Below are 26,699 nucleotides of genomic sequence, written 5' to 3'. Positions count from 1 at the left end.
CAGAAATTGCTGGTCACAGGAATGTGGGAAGGGAGGACCTGGAGACAATTACTATCACTAGGGGGGGTAGTGCTGGACAGGCTAATGGGACTCAAGGTAGACAAGTCCCCTGGTCCTGATGAAATGCATCCCAGGGTATTAAAAGAGATGGCGGAAGTTATAGCAGATGCATTCGTTATAATCTACCAAAATTCTCTGGACTCTGGGGCGGTACCAGTGGATTGGAAAGCAGCTAATGTAATGCCTCTGTTTTTAAAAAAAAAAAAGGGGGGCAGACAAAAGGCAGGTAACTATAGGCCGGTTAGTTTAACATCTGTAATGGGGAAAATGCTTGAAGCTATCATTAAGGAAGAAATAGCGGGACATCTAGATAGGAATAGTGCAATCAAGCAGACGCAGCATGGATTCATGAAGGGGAAATCATGTTTAACTAATTTACTGGAATTCTTTGAGGATATAACGAGCATGGTGGATAGAGGTGTACCGATGGATGTGGTGTATTTAGATTTTCAAAAGGCATTCGATAAGGTGCCACACAAAAGGTTACTGCAGAAGATAAAGGTACGCAGGGTCAGTGGAAATGTATTAGCATGGATAGAGAATTGGCTGGATAGAGAGTCGGGATAAATGGATCCTTTTCGGGTTGGAAATCGGTGGTTAGTGGTGTGCCACAGGGATCGGTGCTGGGACCACAACTGTTTACAATATACATAGATGACCTGGAAGAAGGGACAGAGTGTAGTGTAACAAAATTTGCAGATGACACCAAGATTAGTGGGAAAGCGGGTTGTGTAGAGGACACAGAGAGGCTGCAAAGAGATTTAGATAGGTTAAGTGAATGGGCTAAGGTTTGGCAGATGGAATACAATGTTGGAAAGTGTGAGGTCATCCATCTTGGGGGGGGGGGGGGGGGGAAAAGGGAATACTATTTGAATGGGGAGAAATTACAACATGCTGCGGTGCAGAGGGACCTGGGGGTCCTTGTGCATTCCCAAAAAGTTAGTTTGCAGGTGCAGCAGGTAATCAGGAAGGCGAATGGAATGTTGGCCTTCATTGCGAGAGGGATAGAGTACAAAAGCAGGGAGGTCCTTCTGCAACTGTATAGGGTATTGGTGAGGCCGCACCTGGACTATTGCGTGCAGTTTTGGTCGCCTTACTTAAGGAAGGATATACTGGCTTTGGAGGGGGTACAGAGACGATTCACTAGGTTGATTCCGGAGATGAGGGGGTTACCTTATGATGATAGATTGAGTAGACTGGGTCTTTACTCGTTGGCGTTCAGAAGGATGAGGGGTGATCTTATAGAAACATTTAAAATAATGAAAGGAATAGACAAGATAGAGGCAGAGAGGTTGTGTCCACTGGTCGGGGAGACTAGAACTAGGGGGCACAGCCTCAAAATACAGGAGAGCCAATTTAAAACCGAGTTGAGAGGGAATTTCTTCTCCCAGAGGGTTGTGAATCTGTGCAATTCTCTGCCCAATGAAGCAGTTGAGGCTAGCTCATTGAATGTATTCAAGTCACAGATAGATAGATTTTTAACTAATAAGGGAATTAAGGGTTATGGGGAGCGGGCGGGTAAGTGGAGCTGAGTCCACGGCCAGATCAGCCATGATCTTGTTGAATGGCGGAGCAGGCTCGAAGGGCTAGATGGCCTACTCCTGTTCCTAATTCTTATGGTCTCATGTGACGCATTGGTGATCACTGTGAGTGAGGTAGTGAACACCAGAGAGGTACCTGCAGACTGGAAATAGGCTAATGTGATTCCCATATTCAAAAAGATTGCCAGAAGAGACACAGGTCATTGCAGATCCTTCCATTTTGTCTGTCTTCTATTTTGTGTAAAATAATGGAATCGATTATCAGAGTAAACTTGATGATCATTGTACAATAATAAACAACTTGCCAGCAGTCAGCATGAATTCAGACGGGGCAAATCCTGCTTGGACAATATTCTCGACTTCCCTGGAGAAGTAAAAACCCCAAGTGAACTTTTATAAGCCCCATGAAGTGGTGTACCTTGACTTTCAAAGTAGAAGGCTGTTAATTAAACTCTTGTAGGATTCAGGGTAAATCCTGAGAATCTATAAGAAGTTAGCTGAAGGCTAATAAAATGAGTATTCATTAGAGGGATTATAGGGTCATAGAATGGTACAGCACCGAAGGGGGCCATTCGGCTCATTGTGCCTGTGCCGATCTCTTTTGTAGAACTATCCAATTAATCCCACCCTCTGCTCTATCCCCATATCCCTATATATTTTTCCTTCAAGTATTTAACCAGTGTTATATCCGCATGGGGGAGAAGTACTGAGTGAAGTTTCTTGGGGCTCAGTGCTGGGACCACTTCTGTTTCTAATTTACATAAATAAACTAGATTAAGAAACTCAATGTGCACATGATGTCAAATTAGTAGAGATGGTGGAATCAGAAGAGGCTGTTCAGAAATTACAAGATGAGTTGTACAAGATATGTAACATAAGAACATAAGAAATAGCAGCAGTAGGTCATTTGGCCCCTTGAGCCTGCTCCGCCATTTAATAAGATCATGGCTGATCTGATCATGGACTTGGCTTGCTGATCTGATCATGGACTTGGCTTACTTCCCTGCCCACTCCCCATAATCTTTTATTCCCTTATCGCACAAAAATCTGTCTATCTCTGCCTTAAATATATTCAATGGTACAGTCTCCACAGCATCTCTGGCGCAGAGAATTTCACAGATTTACAACCCTCTAAGAGAAGAAATTCCTCCTCATCTCAGTTTTAAATGGGCGGCTCCTTATTCTGAGACTATGCCGCCTAGTTTTAGTTTCCCCTATGAGCGGAAATATCTTCTCTGCATCCACCTTGTCAAGCCCCCTCATTATCTAATATGTTTCAATAAGATCACCTCTCATTCTTCTGAACTCCAATGAGTATCGGCTCAACCTATCTTCCTAAGTCAATCCCCTCATCTCCGGAATCAACCTATTGAACCTTCTCTGAACAGCCTTCAATGCAAGTATATCCTTCCTTAAATATGGAGACCAAAACTGCACGCAGTACTCCAGGTGTGGCCTCACCAATACTCTGTACAGTTGTAGCAGGGCTTCTCTGCTTTTATACTCCAGCTCCCTTGCAATAAAGGCCAACATTCCATTTGCTTTCCTGATTACTTGCTGTACCTGCATACTAACTTTTTGTGTTTCATGCACAAGGACCCCCAGGTTCCTCTGTACTGCAGCACTTTGCAATTTTTCTCCATTTAAATTATAATTTGCTTTTCTATTTTTTTCTGCCACAGTGGACAACCTCACATTTTCCCACATTATACTCCATCTGCCAAATTTTTGCCCACTCACTTAGCCTGTCTATATCCCTTTGCAGATTTCTTGTGTCCTCCTCACAATTTGCTCTCCCATCCATCTTTGTACCATCAGCAAACTTGGCTACATTACACTCGGTCCCTTCATCCAAGTCATTAATATAGATTGTAAATAGTTGAGGCCCCAGCACCGATCCCTACGGTACCCCACTAGTTACTGTTTGCCAACCGGAAAATGACCTATTTATCCCGACTCTCTGTTTTCTGTCAGTTAGCCAATCCTCTATCCATGCTAATATATTACCCCTAACCCCATGAACTTTTATCTTGTGCATGAACCTTTTATGTGGCACCTTATTGAATGCCTTCTGGAAATCCAAATACGCCACATCCATTGGTTCCCCCTTATCCACCCTGCTCGTTACATCCTAAAAGAACTCCAGAAAATTTGTCAAATGATTTCCCTTTCATACAACCATGTTGACTCTGCTTGATTGAATTATGCTTTTCCAAATGTCCTGCTACTGCTTCCTTAATAATGGGCTCCAGCATTTTCCCAACAACAGATGTTAGGCTAACCAGTCTATAGTTCCCTGCTTTCTGTCTGCCTCCTTTTTTAAATAGGGGCGTTACATTTGCGGTTTGTTAATCCGCTGGGACCTCCCCAAAATCCATGGAATTTTGGTACTTTACAACCAATGCATCGACTATCTCTGCAGCCACTTTTAAAACCCTGGGATGCAAGCCATCAGATCCAGGGGACTTGTCTGCCTTTAGTCCCATTATTTTACCGAGTATTACTTCTTTAGTGATAGTGATTGCATTAAGTTCCACCTTCCCTATAGCTCCTTGATTATCCACTATTGGGATGTTTTTAGTGACTTCTGCCATTAAGACCGATACAAAATATTTGTTCAAAGTCTCTGCCATTTCCCTGTTCCCCATTATTAATTCCCCAGTCTCATCCTCTAGGGGACCAATATTTACTTTAGCCACTTTTTTCCTTTTTATATACCTGTAGAAACTCTTACTATCTGTTTTTATATTTTGTACTAGTTTGCTTTCATAATCTATCTTCCCTCTCTTTTATTATTTTTTTGTCGTTCTTTGCTTGCTTTTAAAAGTTTCCCAATCCTCTGGCCTCCCACTAGTCTTGGCCACATTTTATATGTCCTTGTTTTCAATTTGATACCATCCCTTATTTCCTTAGTTAGGTTATCCTTTCTCTTAGTCTTTCCTTCTCATTGGAATATATTTTTGTTATGAGTTAAAAATATCTCCTTAAATGTCTGCCACTTCTCATCAACCATCCCACACTTTAATCTATTTTCCCAGTCCACTTTAGCCAACTCTGCCTTCATACCTTTGTAGTCTCCTTTGTACAAGCTTAGGACACTGGTTTGAGATCTAACTTTCTCACCCTCGAACTAAATTTGAAATTCAACCATGCTATGGTCACTCATTCATAGAGGATCCTTTACTAGGAGATGGTTTATTAATCGTGTCTCTTTTCACAGCACCAGATCTAAGATAGCCTGCCCCCTGGTTGGCTCTGCAACGTACTGTTCGAGGAAACTATCCTGGATACATTCTATGAACTCTTCCTCAAGGCTACCCTGGCCAATTTGCTTCGTCCAATCAATATGAAGGTTAAAATCACCCATGATTATTGCTGTTCCATTTTTACAAGCCCCCATTATTTCTTGATTTATACTCCATCCAACAGTCTGGCTACTGTTAGACTATAGACTACGTCCACCAGCGACTTTTTCCCCTTATTATTCCTTATCTCCACCCAAACTGATTCAACATCTTGATCTTCTGAACCAATATTGTTTCTCTCTAATGCATCGATCTCATCCTTTATTAACAGAGCTGCACCACCTCCTTTTCCTTTCTGTCTGTCCTTCTGAATTGTCAAATACCCCTGAATATTTAGTTCCCAGTCTTGGTCACCTTGCAACCACGTCTCTGTAATGGCTATCAGATCATACCCATTTATATCTTTTTGTTAACGAATGCTACGTGCATTCACATATAGAGCTTTTACATTTTTTTAACTGTTTTTTTCCTGCTTTGACCCCACTTTCTGATACACTTTTATGTTTATACATTCTGTCCCTTCCTATCACGCTCTGATTTTCATTTCCCTCAGTGTTACCCTGCTCTATTGCCTTCTCCTTATTCTTTGACTTTTTAAAATTCTGCTCACCTGAACCCTTTCTCCCCCCCCCCACTAATTAGTTTCAAGCCCTCTTTACAGACCGAGTTATTCGATTCGCCAGGACCCTAGTCCCAGCATGGTCTAAGTGGAGCCCGTAAGTGGGTAGAACAATATTAGATTAAATTTAATGCAAATCAGTGTAAAGTGCGACACATAGGAAAGAAAAATAACTAATATGTGTATACACAAATGGTGTTGAAATGACCAAGGATGAAGCAAAAAGAGTCCTCGGAGCTGTATTAGACTAGACATTAAACATGCCCAACCAATGCAGAGCCACAATAGCCAAAGTTAATTGGATGTTAAACCACATATTCAAAACAGTAGAATATGTTTGACAAGGTAGTGATTTAAAACTTACAGGCCCTAAACTTGGTGGACTTACCACCTGCTGCCGCCCACTGCCGGTGAGTTCTCTGGGCGGTCTCCCCTCTGAGCGAGTTTGGTGGCGGCCTCCCGCCGGCGGGGAGGGAAAACCGCTGGGAACCGTTCGCTGGCAAGCAACATGCGTAAGTATCCTGCCCGCTGAGCTGCCAGTTTGGTCCGGGCGGGAGTCCGCTGCAGCAGGAGGAAGGACCGCCGTGTGGTGGCAGGTCGAAGCTCAACGGTAAGTAAGAAGACCTGCAAAAAAAAAAAAGGTGATTAAACTTCTTTTCTGAATTTTTTTTCCCAGCGATTCAGGTGGATAGGGTCCCCTGAAGGTTTTAGTGTTTTCTATTATTTTTTGAAAAATTTAAATTTTATATGTTTCCCCCTCCCTGGGCCCGTCTCAATCCTCGGCGGTACTTTGCCGAGGATTGCATTTGCCGCCAAGATTGGGAGCTCCCGCCTGCTACCGCCCAGATTCAGGGCGTAAGTTGCTTTTTTGCCACCAGGCAGAGATAGTGGATGCATTGGCTGTAATCTACCAAAATTCCCTGCATTATGGGGAGGTCCCAGCGGATTGGAAATCCGCAAATGTAATGCCTCTATTTAAAAAAAGGAGGCAGACAGAAAGGAGGAAACTAGACCGGTTAGCCTAACATCTGTCGCCGGGAAAATGCTCGAGTCCATTATTAAGGAAGCAGTAGCAGGACATTTGGAAAAGCATAATTCAATCAAGCAGAATCAGCATGGTCTTATGAAAGGCAAATCATGTTTAACAAATTTTCTGCAGTTCTTTGAGGATGCAATGTGCAAGGTGGATAAGGGGGAACCAGTGGATGTAGTGTATTTGGATTTCCAGAAGGCATTTGATAAAGTGCCACATAAGGTTACTGCACAACAGGGTTGTGCACAGGGTTCACAGGGTTGGGGCTAATTTATTAGCAGGGATTGAGGAGTGGCTTTGATGCTCTCCATGGTAAAATAGATGGTCACACTCAATTCTTCACCTGAGTCTAGACATTATCATTTGGCTGAGGTGTAAGAGATCTGCTGGCAGCTGTGGAATTGTTCCTCCCCATTAGATGAGATAAGGAGAAAAGAGGAAATTTTTTTTTATTTAAATGTATTCCCGACTGAATTAAAATATTTAGCCCCTTATTCTAATGTTCTGTTGTTTGGCTTTGCTCGATTCCATTACTGCTGATAAGTGGGACCATATTTTTTTCTTCTGGGGAATGGCAAAAATTTGAGGCAGTACTATATCGCCGAGCAGTCAAATTTTGTAACTCCTTGTTCAAATGTGTCAGCACGCTGTATTGAGTAGATTATGGCAGCACTAGAATGACTTGGGGAGAGAGTGCTTTGAAATACAGGGTATCAGTGTGCAATGCCACAAACTGGTGGGATGTGGACTTGATTTCTTTCATTCTGTTAACTGAAGATCGCAGCTTTGGGTTTGTTTTTGTTTATCTTTATCTCCCCTCTTATCCTGAAACTGGTGATTTATGCTCGGGCTCTCTGATAACTCATAGAAGTATTCTTTCTTGCTGTGTGAGCTTAGACAGAGACTATTAGCAGACCATTGAACCAATCAGGGTATCCTGGCTAAGACCAATCCTGTTCATGCCCAACATCCAAAAATATGCAAATTCTAACAGGAGTAACTGATTATTGATCGAGAGTGAAAACCTTTTGGCTGAGTTTTCACGTCCCTGGTCTGAGGACACAAGCTAATTTTGGTGCTCTTACTGCTGCCAAACTGAGATCAGCTAAATCAGCACAGACCAGATACTGGACTTGGGATCATCTCGGTTCAATACCATAATAACTGCTGCATTTAACCACTAAGCATCAAAAGAATGAACTTCATTTGCCTTTAACATTGTGGCACAACAGAAGTAGCAGCATCAAAAATTCATGCTAACTCACTAAAATTGTAATTAGATATTAATTTCTTTCATTGACATGGATTTACATTGTTTTTTAAAACAACTTATTAATTGTACAGTTGTCAACAATAGTCATATGTTTGTGGAACAATTCTATGTAAATAACAATGTAAGTTTATTGCCAATAATATTCTTGATTTTGCAGTTTTCACTGATATCCTGAGTCTCATTTTTCCATAGTGTTGTAGCTACAGTTTTGAAAGTTCACTCCCTGCTATATTCCTAACAATGTTACTAAATTTTGTAATGAGATGGAGCTATTTGGCTAAATTATTCCCCTCACTTAAACTAATCACTAATTTACATTGTCATGGTGAGCAAACTAAACCAGCCACTGTTGGGTTCATTGAGAGCTCATTTTTCATTGTTAGAGCTGTTTAAGAAGTTGTAGACTTCTTAATGCATCTTGGATGTTCGCACAGAGCATTTATTGTAATGTTTTATATTCTAATGGTAGTTACTAAAGATAAAACCCTGCCACTGCTCGGGATTATCTTTTGAATCTATATTTTATTTCTGTAGATTAGAAAGCATTATCTTTTTTACAACCACTAGAAAATATTATTTTGTCATTATTCCATTAGTTTACTTATTAAATTGGGTCTTGCCTGTCTAAGGCACAAATACAGATTATAATTCATCTATATAACTTAATTAGTGAGAATGTTACCAGGAAAAATTAGTAATAGAATTATATTTTCACTTAAAAATAAAAAAATATAAAGAAATATTAATTTGTTATTTTCTGCCTTCCTGATGATCAGCCAGAATACAAAGCTCTAATCCACCTCATTGCAAGTCCAGTTAACACCAATTTTAAATATATAGTGAATATCTAGTTCAGCAAAATGATGGGAAATTGTAGTTTGACTATTTTATTCTTCACTTCTATATAAAGTACATTCTGTGATATAAATTTCACATTGATCAGTTTATTGACATTTATGCACTTAATATGCAACTTATATAAGAACATAGGAAATAGGAGCAGGAGTGTACCATACGGCCCCTTGAGTCTGCTTCGCCATTCAATAAGATCATGGCTGATCATCGATCTCAACTCCACTTTCCCATCTCCATATCCCTTGATTCCCCATGACTCAAAAAATCTAATTATCTCAGCCTTGAATATACTCAGAGACTAGGGCAGAGAATTCCAAAGATTTTCAACCTTCTGAGTAAAGAAATTCCTCCTCACCTGTCTTCATTGGCCTACCCCTTATCCTGAGATTGTGCCCCCTAATTGTCGACACTCCAGCCAGGGGAAACAACCTCTCAGCATCTATATTGTCAATCCCCTTCAGAATCTTAGATGCTTCAATGAGATCACCTCTCATTCTTCTAAACTCCAGAAAGTATCGGCCCATTCTACACAATCTCTCATCCCAGGAATCAATCTAGTGAACCTCCATTGCATCACCTCTAATCAAGTATATCCTTCCTTAGATAAGGAGACCAAAACTGTGTACAGTACTCCAGGTGTGATCTCACCATGACACTGTACAATTGTAGCAATTACAATTACTATTCATACTCCAACCCCCTTGCAATAAAGGACAATATGCCATTTGCCATCCTTATTGCTTGCTGTACCTGCATGCTAGCTTTCTGTGTTTCTTGCACAAGGACACCTAAATCTCTCTCAACACCAGAATTTAAAAGTTTCTCACCATTTTAAAAATATTCTGTTTTTCTATTCTTCCTACCAAAATGAATAACCTCACATTTCCCTATATTATACTCCATCTGCCACCTTACTGCCCACTCACTTAGTCTATCTATATCTTTTTGCAGGTGCTTTGCATTCTCCTCAGAGCTTACTGTTCCACCTAGCTTTGTATCATCAGCAATCATAAATACATTATACTTGGTCCCTTCATCTGGGTCATTAATGTAGATTGTAAATAGCTGAGGCCCCAGCACTGATTCTTGCAGCACCCCACTAGTTACAACCTCCCAACCTGAAAAATACCTGTTTAAACCTCTTTTTTCTGTACGTTAAGCAATCCTCTATCCATGCTAATACATTACCTCCAATCCCATGAGTCCTTATCTTTTGTAATAATCTTTTATGTGGCACCTTATGGAATGCCTTTTGGAAATCCAAATATACTACACCCACTGGTTCCTCTTTATCTACCCTGCTAGTTACATCCTCAAAAAACTCTAATAAATTTGTCAAACATGATTTCCCTTTCATAAAACCATGTTGACTCTGTCTAATTATGTTATGATTTTCTAAGTGCCCTGATATACTTCCTTGTGGAATTTTATTTTACCTTATCCACATACTTTTAAGTCAGAAAAAGAAGTTTTGATGAATGCACTCTTGGGTATCTCTTTGTTGTACAGTTTATATAAACAATAATTTCAGAGGAAATGTTCCCAAATCACAGATCTAACATATGAATGCCTACAGGATACTGAAGCATGTTAATATACATTTTATTTCTTGTTTGAAAGTTTGAGTTTTATCATCCTGTTTTAGATGCTGATCTGCATAAACTGCAACAGACCTGGTTGCTGGGATTAACTTCACTAATCAATCAACAAGAAGGACATTTTAGAAAGTGTGGTTTCTTCCATAGCTCTGCAACATGGTTGAAAAGTCAAGTCCAAACATCAGCACTGGACGTGAAGAGGTATTATTTAACAAACAAGTGTACAAGTGTGTCCCTTCTCTCTTATTTTCTTCACCGGTAAATTTATTTTCTGTAAGTTAATCCTTATCCAGCTTAATAAGTTTAGTTTATCTGTTGTGTAAAGCAACTGCTTAGTTATACTGCATATTTGCTGGTCTAATATACATGTCGCAAGATATTACATGACATTGTACAGTAAATCTGAGACAAAGCATTTTTGCATTCTGTATTTGTGGCAATTCCAATTACTATTCTTGAAATCACAATCATGAGAATTAGGTAGGAAAAGTCCAGCTGTAGTGTGATGATAAGAATGTTGCCCACAGCTATGTGATTTCTTATTGAATGCAAATGTTTTGTTGTAAAAAGAATTATCAGCAAGCAAACATATTGTTACATATTCAAAGGATTTTGAACAAATTAGTCAAAACTGTAAATTGAATTTTTAAATTCTCTTGCATAAGACATTTTAAATTATATTTATTTATACAATTAAAATAGTAAGTAGTCCAATGATATAGTTCATCAATGCATTATCCCACAGAGTGGGAGAGTTAGATTCAAAACCCAGTCCCTGGTGACATTTAAAAATATACTTCAGATGGTATATCAGGTGAATGGAGCAGTGGTCATTAGTGAAGGCAAAGTGCTGACCTCAAAGAAGGGAAGGGACCGATTTGCAGAAGTAAGCACTTCAAAGGATGAATCAGAGGCAGCATCAACTATGCCTCTGGAAGTAGATCAGAGTGCCCAGCTCTCCTGTGAAGACGATGTAGCCAATTGAGGCAGCCATATCAAAGCTAAACTAGGTGAAAGGAAAAAATGCTGTTTAAATTTTGTTTTTTAAAAATTTGAAAGCAAATTGGCACTGAAAAAAAGCAAATATCAACCACCAGCTTATTACTATATAGTTTAGCAAAGAACTAATGTCGGCTGTATTAACCATCTGAAACTTAAATCTGCTGACATTCACGCATCTATGCATTCTGCTGATGCTCTGTTTTTGTGGTTGGGTAACCTCGTAATTACCTTCCAAGTCTTCATTATTTTTAATTTTCCTTTTGTATCTGTTTATGCAATCATCTATGAAGTAATGATGTGAAATTGTGCAAGTTATTTGGCTAATCAACAGTGTGGTTATGTTTTAATTTTCTGGATAGTGATCACTACAGCCTCACAGTTAATGTGCACCTGGCCTGTGTAGTGAAAAGTAAGAAAACATTCTACTTTTCTTTACATAAAGCAGTGCAGTAACAATCCAATTTTGATTATTTTTATTTGTGATAGTTGGTAAAGTGAAAATTAGATTCAACTAGAAGCTATTGTGGTGTTTTTATAATAGCGTTTTCTAAATTTGTGAGGTGTGCTTAAAATCTCTAGTGTAGAAAAGCATGGCAGGAGAAAACATCATTCCATCCATCAAATTCATTCTTTACATATACCTTCTACAATCTGTCCCATCATGGATGTTACTACCACCCATTTAATGTTTTGAGAGAATGCTCTGCATTAAACTCTAAGGGGCTGAAATTGATGGCCTTACCGCCCACTGCCACCGACATTCCTCCTCGAGTTGCGGCCAGTGCCGGTTTCCATTTTGGTCTGGAGCGGGCAGGAGGGAGGAACCGTCCGCTGACGTCAGCGGACAGCCAAATGCCGCAGCTGACCTCCCGCCTGCCGAGATGCCAGATTGGTGCGGGTGGGAGTCGGCGCCAGAACAGGGAAGGACCGCTGCGAGGAGGCTGGTCTATCCCCAACAGTGAGTTTGAAGAGCTGAAAAAAAAAGTTAGTAAACAATTTTAATATTTTTTCTTTACAGCGACGTACCTTGATGGGGTCTCCTGAAGGTCTTCCGATGTTTTTTTTTAATGACCCTCCGTGGGCCCAACTCCATCCTCGGCAGCACTTGGGCAGCAAGTGCCTTTGCCGCTGAGAATGAGAGCTCCCGCACGCTGCCGCCCAGATTGACGGCGCAAGTCCCTCTTTTGCCGCCGGCCTCCCTTTCAAGGACCTTTTTGCCGAAAACCCCGCCCAGAGTACCATCAGGTATCTCGGCGGCCATCGGTCCTTTGGATGGTACTTGGTCGGCCCTTGCCCTTCACCAATTTCGGCCCCTAAGATTCCCAAAGATAATCAAGTAAAACATGAGCATATTTATTGATTCCCTACGTCTGCACTATTCAGTTCTGACTTACTGAGTTCCAGACAACCAATTCAATTCTCGGTTATTTTTTAGCCCATATGCTTAAGAGATCTTTGAATGCTGTTTATCTCCCTGATCAAACACACCCTTGACCATCCATCTCCTCCAACCTCCACTAAATCTCTATCCTCTGCTTCTTGCCTAAGGTCCTTAGCATGTCATTGTTCTTATTTGAATCCATCCAGTCCATTTTCTGTCCTGCTCATAGCACTGAAGTCACTCTCGTCATATTCACCAACAATATCTTCTGTGACTGCGACCATGGCACGTTTTCCCTCCTTGACCTCTGTTGTGTTTAATCAAGCTACAGGTATCTTAATTCACTAGCTCGATCCCATTTGCTCTTGTGGTTGCACTCCTACTTTTCCCACCACACGTAGCATACCCATAACAATGGCTTCTCCTTTAGCTTCCACATTGTCACCTCTGCAGTTCCCCAAGACCCATCAATTTTTAAATGATGATGCATCCTCATCTACACACTGCCCCTCAGTGTCACTGGGTCAACTTCCACATGTATGCTGATGACATTCCGCTCCACCTGCCGACCATGCTATCGGACCATATGTTAGGCTGTGGACGAGCCTGTTGCTGAAACCTTTATCCAAACTTTCTTCAGCTCAAGACTTAATTTCTCTAATGCCCTCCTTGTTAGCCTTCAGACCTCCAATTTCTACAAACTCCAAATCATCTAAAACACTACCACTTGCATCCTGTCTCATGCTTGCCCATCGCCTATGTCTTGCAGGCTGTAGAGGGGAGAACGGGAAGGTTTCATTTCCCACGAGCAGGCCCACTGATATTGAGGGTTGACGCTCTCCCCAGCCCATGTAGCAATTCTCGAAGTTAGCAGACGGAGAAGGATGGCAAAGTATTACGAACGTCCGGGAACACCTCTCATCACAGCTGCCTGTGAGTGGAGATGCTCTCCGAACAGCACAATCATACAACTTTTATACATTTCAAAAACCCCTCCGTTCCCGGGCAAGACTTCCCTATATTTCTAATTGGACTACCTTATCAGTGCTACTTCTCTAATTGGACTACCTTATCAGTGCTATTTCTCCAATTTAACCAACTTATCGGTACTACTTTGAATTGACAGGCCATGAGCTCGGATTGACAGGCCATGATCTCGTGACCATCTTGGACCGTACCCAGAATGGTATCATTAGGTTGGAATTTGTTATACATTTCCTTTGGTGCCATGAAGTCTATCTCGGGCCTCTTCACAAGGCCTTATCAGTGGTCTATTTAGGTTCTCTCATATTGACATTTTTTGTTGGAATACTATCTGGTATCCCAACCCATAACAGTACCTTCTGGAGCCTTGGTACTGGAACGTACAAGGCCAAGAAGAAAGGCCTTTTACCTCCTTATGGATCAGTGCAGGAACCAGCACTTTAACCCTTGTCCCGCTGGTGCTCCTAATGCCAAATTTTTCTCTTATATTTCCCCCCTTTTGGCCCTTGGCTATACGCCAAGCTGGCCATATTTCCCGATAATTATCTCCCTGTAGGCAAGTTCCAGATAGGTCCGTTCACCTGGGTGGCCATCTCCCAAGCTTCGGGATCTCCTGAGACATTTCCCGCAGAGTTATATAAGGTAAGTCCTTACTGTAGGACTGCTTAAATTTTCATCCCTTATGGCCTTAATCATAGCGCGTGCTCTACTGTGTCGTTTGGCCTGGTTAATTCGTGCACATGTTAATCCCATCATGACCATCAGAACCAGGCCCTGTATTACTACAAGTACATGAGATATTATTCTTATCCATGGGTGAATTTGAATATCAAGTCCAATGTCCCACAGCTTTGAGTACCAGGGCTGATCAGCCAGCATCGCGTTAGTGTCTCCCTGAAAGTTGTCTATTTCTTCCATCAGCCAGACATACTGTCGTCTTTGATTCTGGATTCCTTGCACCAAACGTAATTGTTCCTCCTTTAATTCCGGTATTTGTTTGCCTTGCGGTTCCCATACCGCCTCCTTGTACCCCTCTCGGAGGGTATCCGTGACTGTTCCATGGATGATTTCCGTTATCTCGTGATATCAGTTTATGTCTATTTCTCCCTTGGGTCCGAAACAGAAGTTAGGACTAATGAGGACACGGGGTGACTCCTCCCCTGGTCTTAATCGTTAGGTTGGCTGCCCCCGTGTTCACGCACCACTCTCCGTTTCCTTGCGGGGCAGCGATGGTCTCAAGATCGTGTTCAAGAGGAGTGATACTCAGCATACATCCGTTTATCTGGCGGAATCCACAATCATCATTTGTCATTTGTGGCACACCTCGACATAAAACCACTTGGTTATTTTTATAGCAGTCGGTTATGCCAATGCCTTTGGTACTATTGTTAACTTTAATCACCCATCTGGCAGGCTGATGGTAACGTAACCGAGTTTGGTTTCTCACTTCACCGATATTATCGATCTGGTATAAGGGGTCTTTGTTACATCATACTGTGGTGTGGACAACACAAATCCGATCATATTCACCCGCCCAGTAATACATCTGAATTTTGGCACCCATGCGTGACTATTCCTTCGTACCTCGCATGTGTTATTCATTTTTTTTAATCTAGAGTCCAATTGTTAAGTATGCTGTTCGGGATCCAATCTGGTATGTCTCCATTCTGGAGTTGCTCCAAATTATGTTGTACCTCACTTAATATCCAGATCCCATACCCGGAGCAAACTATCTCAGCTTGTAATCGTTTACTTATATCTTTCCACATTGCGTGGATCAAATTTATTGTCTTGGCATGTTTCTGTAATTTATGGGCCACTTGTAACAGTTCCCCTTCCGTGCCATCTCCCAACCGCGCTTGCAGGGCTTGGTTATTTATGTCCCTCCCCAATAAATCCCTTAAGATTTGCGTCAAGGTATTGACCCTGTCGTCTATTGCATACAGGTCTATGGTATTCACTGTTGCAAAGCCCGCAGCGTAACCCGTGCCCAGCATTTCCAGTATATCCCTTTTTGTTCGACCTCGTTCTATCCCCTTTCTGATATTGAATCTCATGGTTGTGGATTCCGGGCCTTCAAGAATTTGCTGAGACAGATTCTGGTACAGACTTTTAGGCCCCAAGTTTCCACACGATAAAAAACGGGCGCCCCTCCGAGCTGGGTGCCCGTTTCTCGCGCCGGAAAAAAAATGCGCGATTCTGGAGCACCCTGCAGCTCCATGTCTGCTTGGCGCGGTGCCCAGGGGGGCGGAGCCTACCACTCACGCCGATTTTGTAAGTGGGAGGGGGCGGGTACCATTTAAATTAGTTTTTTTCCTGCCGGCAACCGTGCGCGTGTGCGTTGGAGCGTTCGCGCATGCGCAGTGTGAAGGAAACATTGGCACTCGGCCATTTTTGTAGTTCTTTGTAGCGGTTTAATTTTTGAACATTTTTTAATAAAAGCACATTGCCATCAGCACATCAGCACTGAGGCTTCTTGCAGCAGCGAGAAGGCTGCAGGAAGCCTCAAAGTTGAGGCAGCCGTTTCCCGACGGCCTCCCCCCACCCAACCCCCCCCCCCCCCCTGCCGTCGGGAAATGGCTGCTGAACTTGTGAGGCTTCCTGCAGCCTTCTCAGTGCCTACTCCCCCCCCCCCCCCCCCCCCGCCCGCCGTCTGGAACCGCTGCCTCCCCCCCCCCCCCCCCCCCCTGCTGCGGTCGGTCGGGCCCGCACTCCCTCCCTCCCCCCCCCCGCCCGCCCGCCGTCTGGAACGGCTGCCTCCTACCCCCCCCCCCGCCCCCCCCCCCGCAGGAACGAACAGCTGCCTCCTTCTTCCCCCCCCCCTCCCCGCCGTCTGGAACGGCTTCCTCCCACCCCCCCTCCCCCCCCCCCCCCGCGGGAACGGCTGCCTCAACTTGAGGCTTCCTGCAGCATTCTCCCTGGCTGAAGCACTTTCACACAGGTAGGAAGATGGTTTATTTAATCTTTTCTTTGCTTATAAATTTTTATTCAGGTTGGATTTATTTGTATAAGTATAAATAAGGATTTATTATAGAATTTAATGACTTCCCCCCCCCCCCCCTCCCCCTCCCCCCCCCACCTCGTTCTGGACGCCTAATTTGTAACCTGCGCCTGATTTTTTAATGTGTAGACAAGGTTTTTTCAGTTCTACAAAAATCTTCACTTGCTCCATTCTAAGTTAGTTTGGAGTATGTTTTCACTCTGGAAACTTTCAAATCAGGCGTCAGTGGCCGGACACGCCCCCTTTTGAAGAAAAAATTCTGTTCCAAAGTGAAACTGTTCTAACTGACTAGAATTGCAGAAAAAAAAATGTGGAGAATTGCGATTTCTAAGATAGTCTGTTCTCCACCAGTTGCTCCTAAAAAATCAGGCGCAAATCATGTGGAAACTTGGGCCCATAGTCTCATTCCCACAGAAGCTAGGAAGGATGATATCCGTGAGGTTTAGGACCACCGTAAGTAACTGTTGCCGCACCCCAAAATGTATTTTCTTCTTAGATTCCTTTATTACTAGTCCCCTAGTGACTCCCGCCTTTATGGACGGGCATGTGGGAGGGGGATGTGTGGTGGTACTATAAAGAGTTGTTGTTCCCAGAATGGCTGTTGGAGCAACGGTGGTGGATCTATTCTGGACCCGAATGTCCCAACACCACTGATCTGTACCCACACACTGGGAAGCCGGGCATATTCTCCACCTGTATCCCCTGGTTGAGGTATCCCTGAGAATTGGACAAAGACAGGCGTGCACCTTATTTGTGCCCCCTCCCTATAAGTGCAACTTCGCCGTTTCTTCTCTAGCACGAAGCACACTGCGGTCTCGTTTACTACTACTGTTATGCCCTGGTTATTGGTCCACCCCCAATATCGATTAAGATCCGTATTGAGTTGAGTTATGCCCGTTAGTCCAATGCTACAATTTAAATCTACTGTTGTACCAGCTACCACCACTAAGGCTCTCTAATCACAGTTAATAGTTTCAGATGTTCTATAGTATAGGCCTTGGGGTCTGTAGCTTCCTTCGTCGGAGGACGTCCCGGCTCCAAGGAGGAATAGGATCCTGTAAAACACAACGTTTCCGGTGTCCACCGGTCGGTTAAGATCCAAATCGTTTCAACTGGGTCCAGTGCTTCCATCTACCAATACCCCCCATATCTATGCAAGCGCATGTATCGCTGATCATGATCACTTGGTGGGGTCCGGTCCATTTTGGTGAGAATCCAGGTCTTTTCAACCTCACCATGACCTGGCTCCCTATGGGGGGTACCTGAACCCTTTGTTCCTTCGTATCCCTTTCTAAATCTTTAATGGCTTGCTGGTCTGTAGCTTGCGCTCGTAATCCATGCAGCTGTTTACATAGCTCCATGACGAACCTCCGTATCTTGTCCTTGTAAGGTCCTACGTCCTCACTTCCAGATACTAATACTTCTGGCAATCTCATGGCTCTTCCTGTCATTAGCTCAAAGGGGGTTAGTCCGGTAGTTCGGCTCAGGGTAGTTCTTAATTTCATTAGGATTCGTGGAAGTAACTCCACCCACCCCTTCCCGGTCTCCTCGATTGCCTTGGCTAATGCGGTTTTTAGGGTCCTATTTATCCGCTCTACCAACCCGGAAGATTCCGGATGGTACGGGATGTGGAATTTTTGTTTAATTCCTAGCAGGGCACAGACTTGTTTCATGATTTTCCCCGTAAAATGCGTACCTTGATCCTAGTCCAACTGCAGTGGCATCCCCCACCTGGGTATTATTTCCCCAGCCAGGATTTTAGCCACTGTATCGGCGGTGCAATTCCTGGTAGCAAAGGCTTCTACCCACTTTGTAAATTGATCTATTATTACCAGGCAGTACATTTTCCCCCTCTGGTTGGGCAGTGGCCCAGTAAAATCTATTTGTAGGGCTTCCCAGGGTCCCTTTGGGCGAAGTTGGTGTCCCAGCCGGACCTTTTATCTTGTTTCCCATTGTGTTTTGCGCAGGTTATACACCTCCTACAATAGTTTTCTACGTCTCTCCCATTCCTTCCCACCACCAACATCGTGACATGGAGTTTATCATGCCGGTCCTACCGGTGTGGGTGTACCCATGGTAGAGACCCAATAGATTCTGTCGGAGACATTCCGGGGCCACCACATTGTCATCTCTCCTCCACACTCCATCCGCCCCCTTTCTTGCTCCGTTCTGTTCCCATCTTTCTATTTCTTGCGGGGTGGATTCTCCCTGTACCTTGAGTATGTTTATTTCTTCTGTTTGGGTGGTACATGAGCCAATCGGGGTTTTACTGGTCATATCTACTTCGTCTGCCCAGGCATTTCCCTGCTGGTGCCTGTCTGTGATTTTCGAGTGCGCTTTAATTTTTATTACTGTACATTCCTGAGGGAGGAGGGAAGCTTCTACCAATCCCTTGACTATCTCTTTGTGCCTAATGGGTCCCCCTCCTGAAGTCACGTATCCCCGCCTCTTCCAAGCAGTCATGTAGTCATGCACCACTCCGAAGGCGTACCGGCTATCAGTGTATAGGTTGACCCTTTTTCCTGCTGCTAGTTTCAATGCTTTGGTGAGGGCTACCAATTCTGCTACCTGAGCCGATAGATTTCCCTTTCGGGCGGCCTTTCCCCTGTCTTGCCCATTGCTGTCCACGACTGCCCACCCTGTCTGGGGGGTTCCATTTACATATCGACGTGATCCATGTCTGCCCTTTCAAGTGGGGTTTCCCTAATCTGGCTCCCTTCCCCCTCACTTCCCGTGGGGTCACACTGGTGCTCTTTGCCTTCAGTGACTATCCAGCCTGCGGGATTATTCCCGCTATCCTTTATTATAGTCAGGGCGCCATTTGGGGGCAAAAGCATTGCTTCCCAATTGGTGCGTCGTGCGTCGGATATCGTCCTTAGCCTCCTGGTGTTGAGTAACTCCACAAGGGTATGCAGTGTATGCAGGATAATTTGCCCGGTCATTATTATAGGCTCGCTAGCCCTCATGGCCCATGCCGCACGATCAAGGGCTGCGACACATCGAGATAGCCCTGCGGCTACCGCTCCTTGTTTCGTGGAGTAGTATGCGACAGGTCTTTGTCTATCCCCGTGTTCCTGGGTTACCACTGCATTGTAGTGGGTCTCACTATTGTACATGTACAGGTGGAAGGGCCTATTCTGATCCGGCAACCCCAAGGCGGGTGCGCTCATAAGGGCGTGTTTAAGCTGTATGAATGCTGCCTCTTGGGGGCGGCCCCAGTCTACAGGCTCCTGGGAGGGTTTACCTCCTTTCACTAGATCCTGTATCGGCTGGGCCATTTCTGCATATTCTGGGATAAAGTTCCGGCAATAATTAAATAACCCCAATATCTGTCGGACCCCTCTCACTTTCCCTGGTCTAGGCATAGTTCTAATAGCCTCCTTCCTATCGGCGGGCATCTGTCTATTCCCTTGGTATACTACGTATCCCAAATATGTAACCTCCCTTCTTCCGACCTGGGCTTTCCTAGGGTTAGCCTTCAACCTCGAGCGCTGTAAGGCCCCTAATACTGTAGTTAGGGCCACCAGGTGTTGTGCCTCAGTACCTGAGGCGATAAGAATATTGTCCACGTACTGTAGTACAGTGCTTCCTTCCCCTACATCCAGGGGTTCCAAGATCACTGACAATGCCCGGTGAAATATTCCCAGGCTATTGTGAAACCCCTGGGGCACCCTTGTCCAAGTATATTGTCTCCCCTTTATAGTGAAGGCAAACTTCTTCTGTGACTCCTCCTCTAAAGGTATGGCCCAAAACCCGTTTGCTATGTCAAGTACCGTGAAGAGTTTATATTCTGGGTTCAGGTCATTGAACACAGTAGAAGGGCTCGCCACAATCGGGTATTCCCTTGGGGTGACTTTGTTCAGGGCGGTATAATCAACGGTGAACCTATAGATCCCGTCAGGTTTCTTCACAGGCCACACTGGTGAATTAGTGGTGGCTGTTACTTGCTTCACCACCCCTTGAGCTTCTAACTCTTGTACTATTTGGTGGACTGCTGCATCAGCCTCAGGTTTTAAAGGGTATTGTTTATGGGCCTTATGCTCCGGCCCAGGAATATTGACCGGGTTCATCCGGGCCAGCCCACAATCTTGTTTGTGCCGTGCCCACATTGTCGGGCATAGTCGGCAGACACTGCCCCACACTCCCTTCATTTCCCATTTGGGCTGTATTGGGACTATCCTTGCTACTTGTTGCTGCGGATGTCCCGGACAATCGAACTTCTGTTCAGTCTGATGTTTTTCTCCCCGTATAATCCGATTACGCTGGGGGTCTATAAGTGCCCCTACTTCCCTCAAAGTGTCTATCCCTAGTATGATGCCTTCTGGGTTAGGGCAGCACCAGAATTGGATGGGTATCATTATGCCCTGTATCTCTAGAGGTACTACTTCACTCAATGTTGCTTTTTTAAATCCCCCCCCCTATCCCTTGGATATTGACCGTGGTCTGGATAAGGGGGAGGTCTAGGTTGGTTATGGATACCGACGCTCCTGTGTCTACTAGCATGTTGCACTGCACTAATAAACATACGGGAATCTAGCGTTGGCCGTTCCAACCTTCCTTCGGGGGCCGGTAACCCCTAGCGGCCACCACTAGCCAGTTTGAGCAGGTTGAGGAGCTCTTCATTAGAGGGTGGCTCCGGCGGGGGCAATGTTTTTTGCTGGAGGATCTCCACCAGTTCCTCACGGTTAATGGGCGTCCCTGTTTGTTTCCCGGTTTGGGGGGTTTGTTTCCCAGTTTGCTGGGGACCCTTTCCTGCCTCCCCCTCTCCCGGTGCCCGGCATCTTCTTGCTATGTGTCCCAGTTTATTGCAATTATGGCACCTGGGTCTGTATGTCCCTTTCCCAGCCTCCTTTTACGGGCATTCTCTGCTAAAATGTCTGTCCTGATGGCATGTGTAACACGTCAAGGGGGCGGCGCGGAGGTCCCCATCCCCTTCCTTTCCTTTGCGAGTGCTGCCTACACCATCTTAGACACTTTCCTTCTGCTCGGCCTTTACCTCCTCTACATTCTGTGCCCACTCTAAGATCTCATCATAGTCATCCCCTATCTTGAATCCTAGTTTAATTATTTTTTGATGCGCCTCCCCCAGCCCATCCTTAAACATTTCTAGGAATGCCTCGTCATCTTTCTCGGGGTCATTAGCACCGGAGTGGTCCTTGTACTCGAGCCATTTCCGCTCCCCATACTCTCCTACAGTTTCGTTTGGCTTCTGGGTTATCTTTAATATTCTGCTCCAGTTTTTCTTATAGGTCCCCAACATTCATCCATCCCGTGTTTTAGGTCTAGCAACTGCTGTGGCTTGGCCCGGTTCCCTATCGTCATCCAGTCGCCATGTTGCACGCCTAGGGTAGCCCTCTGCCAATTTACACTACCGGTTTTGGCCTTTACCAAACTGTGTATGTCACCTAAGGTTAAGTTATGCGCATCGAACATTTCCTCAACCTTTTGCCAGAACTCTGTATTTCTGCTATTGGGATTGGGTGTGGGTAGATCCTTTATCAGTGTCTGTCTCTCATGCGGGGTGAGGGGAACTTCTTGTATAGTGACGTGAGCGGGTTGCTGCCCGTGTGCAGGGGTGGTAGTCATGCGTATGGGAGCTGCCTGTATGTATTCATTATATGCCGGGGGCTCTCTCTGCGTTCCATCATCTGGAGGCTCTCCTACCGGTATTTTCTCCAGGGAGGGATACATTGGAGCGGTTATCGGGGCTACCTTTGGGTCGGGTATTGCTGGTGCACACTGTAGGGGTTTACCGTTCTCCTTCACAGCCCTTTCTAAGGTTGCTATTTTCGTGTTTAATCTCTGAATCAACTCTACATGGGTATCTATTTCCATTATTAGTTCCCGGTAGCAGGTGAGGATAATTGCCTGGGCCATTCTAACCTTGTATGGGTCTGACTATCACATCATTTTTTTCTGCCTATCAGGGGCATCCGTGGGCTGCCACCCTCTCTGTTTCATTCCTTCCATGAAGGTTGTGTACTTGTTACTTAGTAACTCTAATAGAGACCCCTCGGGTCCTCGGTTACACTCTCCCTTCTTCCCTTGTTTAATGGCCTGGGTCCCCGTTCCCTCACCAGCTCCATTTGTCCTTTTACTTGCCGAGTTACCCATCTTCTTCGGGGCTATGAGGATCTTGGGTACTCCTTTTAATTCGTATTAGGTATGCAGGACGTTATTTATATCTATATGTCTTCCCTTGGCGCCGTACACTCTTACTGCCACGTTTTGGGTCAATATGTCTCGTCACTGCAGGGACGTTGTCTCTATGTCCTCTCGTCCCTGCACCGTGCGCTCATACCGCTTCGGGTCAATAGACCTTCCCCTATATCTTCCCTTGCGTCACACCCTCGCACTGCTGTGCTACCTACACGCGCGCGTCTCAGGATATACCTTTGACCCCCTTCCACCCCAAGATTGTCCTTGTCCTCCGTCTCCGTCCCTTCGGGACTCACTACAGATGGTTCTTTGTACGGATATCCTTCTCTTGTGGTTTACAATGCCACAGCTCTAACTTGAAGGTGGTAAATGAAAACATACTCACCCCAATAGCTGGGTCATTGTTCCGTTTGGGAAGTCCGTACCCTGCTCACAGCGCCATCTGTAGAAGGGAGAACGGGAAGGCTTCTTTTCCCACGAGCGGGCCTACTGATATAGAGGGTCGACGCTCGCCCCAACCCGCGTAGCAATTCTCGAAGTTAGCAGACAGAGACGGATGGCAAAGTATAACGATCTTTTATTACGAACATCCGGGAACACCTCTCATCACAGCCGCCTGTGAGTGGAGATGCTCTCCGAACAGCACAATCATACAACTTTTATACATTGCAAAAACCCCTCCGTTCCCGGGCAAGACCTCCCTAGATTTCGAATTGGACTACCTTATCAGTGCTACTTCGGATTGACAGGCCATGAGCTCGTGACTATCTTAGACCGTACTCAGAATGGTATCATTAGGTTGGAATTTGTTATACATTTCCTTTGGTGCCATGAAGTCTATCTCGGGCCTCTTCACAAGGCCTTATCAGCGGTCTGTTTAGGTTCTCTCATGTTGATATTTCTTGTTGGAATACTATCTGGTATCCCAACCCATAACAGTACCTTCTGGAGCTTTGGTACTGGAATGTACAAGGCCAAGAAGAAATGCCTTTTACCTCCTTATGGGTCAGTGCAGGAACCAGCACTTTAACCCTTGTCCCGCTGGTGTCCCTAATGCCAATTTTTTTTCTTATACTGGCCTATGTTGGTGTCCTGTTCTCTAGTGGATAAAATTTAAAATCCTCATCGACAGATCCCTCCACAGTCTCACTCCACCCTGTCTCTGCAACTTTTCACAGCCTTGAATCCCTCCTGTGTCCTTTGATACTCTTGACTCTTGCCTCCTATGTCTCCCTCAATGCATCTGCTCCACCATCTGTGTTTAATCCTTCATCTTACTTGTCCCTTATCTTTGGAATTCTATTCCCAAATCCCTCGGCCTCTCCACTTGACTTTCCAAATTTTAAAGCTTCCTTAAAGCATTTCTCTTCGACCAATGTTTTAGTCACCTTCCCTAAGCTCATGCAAAGGCTCAACACTCTGCTCTCTTTCTCCTCTGTGAAGTGCTTTGCAATGTTTTTCTGCATGAAGGCCTGTATAAATGCAAGTTAATATGGATCACCCGGCCACACAGCTTGGTACAGTGATCACATTTTATAACTTCTATACAAGTATTTTCCTTCAAATTGTCTCTGGATAATGTGAATATTGTAGACCACTGTTACATATTCAGATTTGTTTTTCCTGTTTCCTATTGGCAGTCCAATTTTCAACTAGCTAACCAATTTGCCATCAGTTTCATGAGTCTTTCACTTTAAATAATTCCAAATATCTTGTGATATTCCAAATAAATTCTATCCATTAGATGGCCCCATTAACTAATTTAGTTACTTTCTCAAAAAAGTCTTACTACGAAATTGGGAAATCACCTGAATTAAAAAAATTTGCCAACAGTGGTGTTCTTTCTGGAATTAATCGAGTCATTTTTTTGCAAAAGCTCGCTTTATTGATATTCACATAATTCTTTAAGAATTGCTTGCAGTTGATGTACATTAACTTTATATTTTTCTCCTGTAAAGCCTCCAGGTGCTTCTTTCCTACACTTATACTTTGCTTGCTAATCTTCTGAAAGCAGCTCAACCTCAGCCTCTGGGTCATCTCATAACATTAGTTCAATGCTTGGCTCCAAACAATTCTGAATGGGAAAATCTAAGGCAGAAACTTACTTTACAGGTAAAATATAATGTCCAGTGCAAGATGTAAGCCTGCACTAATTTTATAAGCATATGCTCTCTTTTTGGATAATACTTTAATGTAATGACTAGTTTGCAATTTTATTCATTGAAAATGTAGCTTCAGCCATTGTCTTCCAAGAATGAAAAATTACCTGGTGTCCCTGCTGTGACCTAACATGACTCTGGAAGTTCTAATGTATAATTAAAAATAAAGTGTATTTCTTGATAACATCTAAAAGTTTAATGAATAGCTTTCAATCTTTAACGTGTGGTTTATTTACAGTGGTTGAGTAAAGTGTTGCTGAAGGAACGGATAAGTCTGAACAGGGATATCTTGTGTGCTGGCACTGATATTTGCTCTTCTGACAAGATACCAAATCACTTGTGTACCACAGCATTATTAAGCCAAGTGCTGTTGCAGATACTAGAAGCCAATGTCTTTAGTGAACAGGAAGAAAGTCATCTGGCCATGTCTATATCACAAAGTAAGTTTGTATGGGAGTGAAAATAAATAGATGGTGTTATGCCGTTAGATAATTAATGACAGTTTTAAATATGTATGAATTAAAATGCAATTAAATACGTGTGGAGTAGATTGTAGCCCAGAAGATTAAAATAGAACTCAGCTTGGCCTCGCCTGACATTCATAGAGTTGCACTTCCAGGGGCAAGGACTTTAGAAAATCTTTGCACCTCCGTAACCCAATTGGGCCCAAATTTGCCCAGGAGTTGCTCCGTTTTTTTGAGCAACTTGATTTTTCTGGAGTATCTTAAAAATCCCCATTCTGCACATTCAATTTGCGCCAGTGTAAGTGAGTTCTTTAGGATTTTTACAAGTTTTTTTTTCAAAAGGGGGCGTTACCAGCCACCTACGCCCGTTTTGACCATTTAAGCCAGTTTGCACAGCTAATAGTTGCTCCAAACTAACTTAGGCCAGTGTATGTGGCCACTGTGGCCACACAGAAAACCCTTGCGGAGAGTTAAGAAATCAGCGCAGATAGGTAATTAATGACTTGACTAAAGAATGTGACTGGATCAAACAGCTATACAAGACATATGACAAACTTCGCAAAGTTAATTTACTATACAACAGAAGCATTCATGGAAGCTTAAACTACAAAAATAAAAGAATTAAAAAGACAAAACATATTTACATAATTTTTTTCAAAATATCCAAATAAAAACAGTTATCAACACCCCCATCATTCCTCCTCTACCCCCCCCATATCAAAACTACCCCCCCCCCCCATCAAACTCTTTTCCCCCCCATATCAAAACTGCCCCCCCAATCAAAACATTCCTTTCCTCCCCCGCCCCACCGATCAAATCTCTTTGCCCCCCCTCCCCCCTCCCATCAAAACTCTCCTCATTTCCCCCCCCACACTAAACAAAGCACAACCATCAATAAATAAAAAATAAAACTCAAGTCCTACCTCGGCCCGGGAAGTCAGTGCGGGAGGCCACTCGGCCGGGGATAGGTGCGGGACTCTCTCTATGGTGTGCAGCAGCCCGGCACGCATAGGATCCCATACTGCAGAGGAGCTACTGCGCATGCGTGAAACCTCCAATGCGCATGCATTGAGTTGCCGGCATTTTTTTGAGCGTAGGGCCCGATCTCTGCCCCCTAATTGAATTGTCACGCTGCGCCAAGCCATGGGAGAGGCCACAGAGCGGCCAGAATGCGAGGACAACTTTTTGGCGCCGTTTTTATCCTAGGAAGTTGGCGCACCTCGGGTGAGTGCGGCAAAAATCGGCAGGGGCCTAATTTGAGCCCA

The 26,699-nt window shown here is 44.1% G+C and overlaps 1 protein-coding gene across 2 annotated transcripts in view; it reads left to right on the top strand.

Annotated features, from left to right (window-relative positions):
* Positions 1-26,699, top strand: part of ltn1 (listerin E3 ubiquitin protein ligase 1) — a 150,686-nt gene that overhangs the window by 72,096 nt on the left and 51,891 nt on the right. Inside the window, exons 14-16 of one of the 2 annotated variants that reach the window (XM_070893306.1) lie at positions 10,332-10,485; positions 24,770-24,923; positions 25,209-25,410. In XM_070893306.1, coding sequence (XP_070749407.1) covers positions 10,332-10,485; positions 24,770-24,923; positions 25,209-25,410 — 510 coding nt within the window. Of the gene's footprint in view, positions 1-10,331; positions 10,543-24,769; positions 24,924-25,208; positions 25,411-26,699 lie in introns of both variants that reach the window. The other variant, XM_070893305.1, reaches the window with a different exon arrangement.

The sequence above is a fragment of the Pristiophorus japonicus genome, chromosome 11 (genome assembly GCF_044704955.1).
Source record: "Pristiophorus japonicus isolate sPriJap1 chromosome 11, sPriJap1.hap1, whole genome shotgun sequence".
Classification (NCBI taxonomy): Eukaryota; Metazoa; Chordata; class Chondrichthyes; family Pristiophoridae; genus Pristiophorus; species Pristiophorus japonicus.
Note: the sequence above shows the minus strand (reverse complement) of the source record. Positions and strands in the feature narration are given on the sequence as shown.